The sequence below is a fragment of the Lissotriton helveticus genome, chromosome 1_1 (genome assembly GCF_964261635.1).
Source record: "Lissotriton helveticus chromosome 1_1, aLisHel1.1, whole genome shotgun sequence".
NCBI lineage: Eukaryota > Metazoa > Chordata > Amphibia > Caudata > Salamandridae > Lissotriton > Lissotriton helveticus.
Window position 1 is genome coordinate 12,075,246 of NC_136057.1, and position 5,252 is coordinate 12,080,497.

The 5,252-nt window shown below is 45.9% G+C and overlaps 1 protein-coding gene across 1 annotated transcript; it reads left to right on the forward strand.

Annotated features, from left to right (window-relative positions):
- Window positions 1-3,967: 3,967 nt before the first annotated feature.
- Window positions 3,968-4,933, forward strand: LOC144757226 (olfactory receptor 6F1-like). Its single transcript, XM_078646367.1, has one exon. It carries the CDS (start codon window positions 3,968-3,970, stop codon window positions 4,931-4,933), a length of 966 nt encoding a protein of 321 aa, XP_078502493.1.
- The last annotated feature ends 319 nt before the right edge of the window (window positions 4,934-5,252 follow it).

The following is a 5,252-nucleotide window of genomic DNA, read 5'->3' on the forward strand; positions in this document are numbered from 1 at the left end:
TTAAATATATATACCGTTGAAATCAGACTCGTAGTATCTGTTCAAGGAGATAAAGTGACAAAAGAGATTAGTACATATTTCACGTGGGCAGGTGTCCAAACCGTGGGCAGTGCTTAAATCAATACGTTCCTCTACAGTTTTTGTTGGTGCCCTTAGTAGTAAAATGTATAATTAGTGCTTGTATCCAATGTGACACCTTGGAACACATCGGACTACTCTATTGTGAGAAATCATGGTTAATCGTTAAAAACATTGGTAAAAAGAAAGAAACACTTGTGAGCAAGCATTACAAAACCAAACAAACATATAAATATACTGTTCACAATTTGTAAGAACATACTTCTGTTTTGGCAACGCTGTGCCTCGTGGACTGCCAGGGTGGAGGGGCTTGTAGTAACCCTAGAAGAATGTATATAAAGTATTTAAGTCACGTGAAGGGCTTGCACATGTATCTGTAACCTACACTATGTAGGCATGACTACTAGAAAGGTCAGCACGAGAATATGTGAGCACCGTAGCAACATCAGGTGCCACAGGGCAAGCATGAGGATGACGGCGCACTTTAATGAAAAGAAACACAACCCAAATGACATGCGATTGGTAGTGTTAGAACATATGACACGCTGTGACAATTTAGAACAGAAGCTGCTGGAAAAAGAACAAAGATGGGTGTTCAGATTGTGCACAGATACGACAGGTCTGAATGTTAATATCCCATGGGGACAGTACACAAGATAAATTACACCCTGAGTACTTTGCAGAAACAGATATAATAATCCCAATACCACTCTGGGACTGTTTTATTTACATCACAGATGAGAGGACCGGACGGTACTAAAATCACCTGCAAGAAGAGGTCCCACGAACAAGCTCTCACGTGAGACCCAGATTGGTAATTGTTTTTGTACCTCCACTGGCATGATGCAAGGAACTTGCAATTACTGAACGATTGTATCCACAACCACACAAAAGCAACAGTCTAAATCCTACTGCCTCGCTATTAAACATAGCCTTCAGAGTAGTTTTCTCCTCTCAGGTTGACCTCACACTGTATATAGTGCCAACATGACCCAAGAGGGTATCAGAGCGCTTTACATAACATCTTTCAGATAGATTGGAAGGTAGAGGGTAATATACATACATTCAATTAACAGGTAGAGTGTGGTAGGTAAGATAACATATGTTGAGAACCAGTAACGTGATACTTAAATTCTTAGGGCCTCATTTATGAAAAGTGATGCATCGCTGCGTGAAAACAGTGATTCGTCACTTTTCACTGCGCCCTCCTTGCGACACCAATGATTCGTCATAATCACAGTATGACGCATCATGGCGCAAGGAGTTACAGATACGTCAGTATTTCTGACGTATCTGTAGGCGCAAAAGTGATGCATTGCAGGAGTGTGTCACAAAAGTGGCGCAACTGCAGCAATGTGTCCTTTCACATGGGGCAAGCCCCGTGTGAAAGGGCCTGCGTCAGTCTTGCGCCTGCTGTGAGGCAGGCGTAAGAAATTGACGTCCCCCTGCATACATTATACCTGATGTAGGTATAATGTAGCGCAGGGGTCTGCAAAGTGACGCATCTACCTAGATGTGTCACTTTGTAAATAAGGTGCAACAAGGCACATTTTTTACGCTGCTGGTGCGTCACAAAAAGTGACGCACCGGCGGCGCAAAAGTGACGCACGGCCTCATAAATAAGGCCCTTAGGATGTGAGTTTGTTCATTAGAAGCAATTTCACTTCTTTTTTGAAGGAGGAGGAGGAAGAGATCCTGAAAACATCTGGTGGTAATGAATTCCAAATCTTCAGTGCGATACCCGAGAAGGCTCTGCAGCCTGTTCTCTTTTTGTGGAATGCTTGTGATTTCAGTAGTAGTGAGCTAGCACTTCGCAAATGTCTACAACTTCCAGACAGCTCAAGTTTTGTGCTAAGTAACTGGGGGTTGTGGTTTGAAGAGCTTTATGGGTCATGCAGGCGATCTTTAGGTGTATTCTTGCCTCGTAAGGTAGCCAGTTCAATGCATTTAAAGTCAGGGAAATGTGGTTGTTTCTTTTTGTTCCGGAGACCAGCCTGTCTGCGGCGTTAAGAGAGGCCCTCAGTGGGGCCAGCTTGTGTTTGGGAAGTCTGCATAGAGTGGTGCTTCCGTAATCCAATCTTGGTCACACTAGGGCTTGTACCGCCATTTTTAAGTCGAACGGTGGGAGGAAGGGTTTAAGTTTCCTTAGGATATTCATCTTATGATTAGCTACTTTGGTGGCATTGCTCATATGTGCCTGCATTTTCAGGTGTTTGTCTAAGGTGAGTCCCAATGATTTAGCAGAGTCAATGATGTGGGGAGAACAGTTAAAGGTTGTTAGATGCTTCAGCAAGAGATCTATTTTTGGTGTGTGGTTGGGGTTCGAGATGAGGAGGAATTCCGTTTGCTGGTGTTGAGCATGAGGTGGTTGCCGGTGAGCTAATTTTGAGTGTTATGTAGAGTGTTGTTGAGGGAGATGAAGTCCTCTGGGGAGGAGATTTTCATATGCAACTGTGTGTCGTCTGCATACATGTGATATAGAATGTTCGCAGAGTTCAGCGCATTTGCAAGGGGTTCCATGATTAGATTGAGAAGGATGGGTGAATGTGCAGAGCCCTGTGGAACTCCTAAGTGACCATGGAGTGTTGAGAGAGTGAATGCTTCATCTTGATTCTTTGGGTTCTGTTGTGTAGGAAAGAGGTAAACTACTGTAGTACAGGACCGGATAAACCCATCCTTTGTTCCAGTAGGGACAGTAAGTTGTCATGCTTAACCGTGTCGAAAGTGGAGGATAAGTATCAAAAGACACGATTCAGTGGACATCTCTTTCATTTCCAGGGCCTGCCATCACAACGGTTCCTGTAAATTCATTGAAAGTTTGCCAAACGGCTGTATCAATATGATGGAGCCAACTAAAAAAAGCGATGGCCCTTGCGCTATGTGAGTTTTCTCCCATGGTGGAGGGAGGGTGAAGTATGTCATCTTGCAGTGTTCACTGTCCTTTAATTCCAGGGTTCACCCGACGGTAACGGAAAGTGAAAACTTGCCATTTGTCTGCCCACTTTAAATACGACAGGCAGAAAAAGGGCAAACCCTCCGGTGGCCTTTACTCTATGGAGCTGTCAGAGCTGTATGTCAGAAGCAGAAATGGTGTAGTCTCCATTGTCCAAATACTGAAGCCCACCTGACTCCAAATGAGGGTGTCAGACCTTCAGATTGTCAGAGAGGGTACTCCGTTGATGTTGGAATGGAGTACCCTCTCCTCGAAACTGTAAATCGGGCCCTTAGTCTAAATATGATACAACCTGCATGATATAATGGCCTCTGCATGAGAGGAAGGAAGGCAGAGGAGGGAGACAGCACAGGGACACAGGGAGTTGAGGAGTCAGCTGCCAGAAACAGCCTCAAAAGATACACAATAAAGTTCGGGTTATACATGTGGACCTACAACCAGGGCCATCACCTGTATCCCATGTCTGCAATCAGTTACCACCTGTCACATACCCCAAATCACTTAGAGTCCCACAAGAGGACGTGTGACACAAACCTTCTAAGCAGGATTAGATGTTAAGTCCCACATAAATTGGGAAATTGGGAACAGGGTGATGAAATATTCTTGCCTGAGGGACTTTCGACTCTTCAATGATAATCTTTCTTTCTCTAGTTCTCTGGCTCACAATCTTGCTCTCAAAGTCTTTGCACACTCTCACTACATGTATCCACTCTCTTCTCATTCTTACTCTCTCTCTCTCTCTCTGATCTACTTTCTCCAACAACAGAAAGCCTACCTACAGGTAATATTAGCTAAGTGAGAATCCATTAAGTCAACTCATGTGATTCTGGTAATTCATTTATTGCAACGCCAGCTCCTTCATGCGCTCTTGACTGCTGACCTTATGCCTTTTTTTATTCCACTTCTCTGCAGATCCCACTTGATAACAGATCTATCATGGAGAACCGCACAGCTGTGAATGAGTTTATTCTTGTGGGATTCATGGTCCCCCCACAGCTCAACACTATCCTGTTCCTGGTCTTCCTTGTCATGTATGTCTTTACTCTACTGGGGAACATAACCATCATCACTGTCTACAGGCTGGACGCCCGCCTCCACACACCCATGTACTTCTTCCTGAGCCATTTCTCCACCTTGGAGATCGGCTACACCACCGTGACTGTCCCAAACCTGCTGAGAAACCAGCTGTCCCAAGACAAGGCCATCTCCTTCCAGCGCTGCATGGCCCAGATGTACTGCTTCTTCTTCTTCGGCACTGCGGAGTTCTTCTTCCTAGCCCTCATGGCCTTTGACCGGTACATGGCCATCTGCCATCCTCTGCATTACCACCGGGTCATGGACACCAGGTTCTGCTCACAGATGGTGTTAGCGTCATGGATCGTGAGTTCACTTGTCCCCATTTGTCCCACCATTATTATCTCTGGATTGCCTTTCCACGGCAGCCACAGAATCAACCATTTCTTCTGTGACGTTGGACCGGTCATCAAGCTCTCCACCAGCGACACCTTCCTCGCTGATCTGAGTGTCTTCATGGTGTCCGCCCTTGTGGTCTTGAGCTCGTTCCTGCTCATCGTCTTTTCGTACGTTTGCATCATCGCCACCATCTTGAGGATTCCATCCGCCACAGGCAGGAAGAAGGCCTTCTCCACTTGCGCTTCTCATCTCATTGTAGTCACCATATTCTTCGGGACCGTCATCTTCATGTACGTTCGACCCGCCTCCCTTGACTCGGCCGAGCAGAACAAGGCTGTGTCGTTCTTCTACTCAGTGGTCACCCCAATGATGAACCCCATGATCTACAGCCTGAGGAACAAAGAGGTGAAGGAAGCTCTCAGGAAGGTGACTGAGAGGATGCACTCTGCAAGGAAAACTGTGAGCGTAATCCGTGGTTTTACATACTAGAAGACATCGAACTTCTGCACCCTGTTGTAGGCACCACATGCACCATTGCTGCTGCTTCCATACCCAGGAAACGAGCAAAGAAATGTAATAGAAGTCCAACTGGGTGAATTCAGGATTGTTTACTGCAAGTGGTCCCAGGAGAAGGTCTGGAACAGGAGGACGAAAGGGCCTTGGATGCATTAATGCTCTTGGTCCCATAGGTAGCCGTGTGGTCCACATGGTTTAGACACTGTGGGATCACAGGAGGAGTTCTCCAAGACCAGAGAGGGCTGTGGAGTCTGTGGTGGGACTACTGTCGCCCAGCTTGTGTGACATGTGA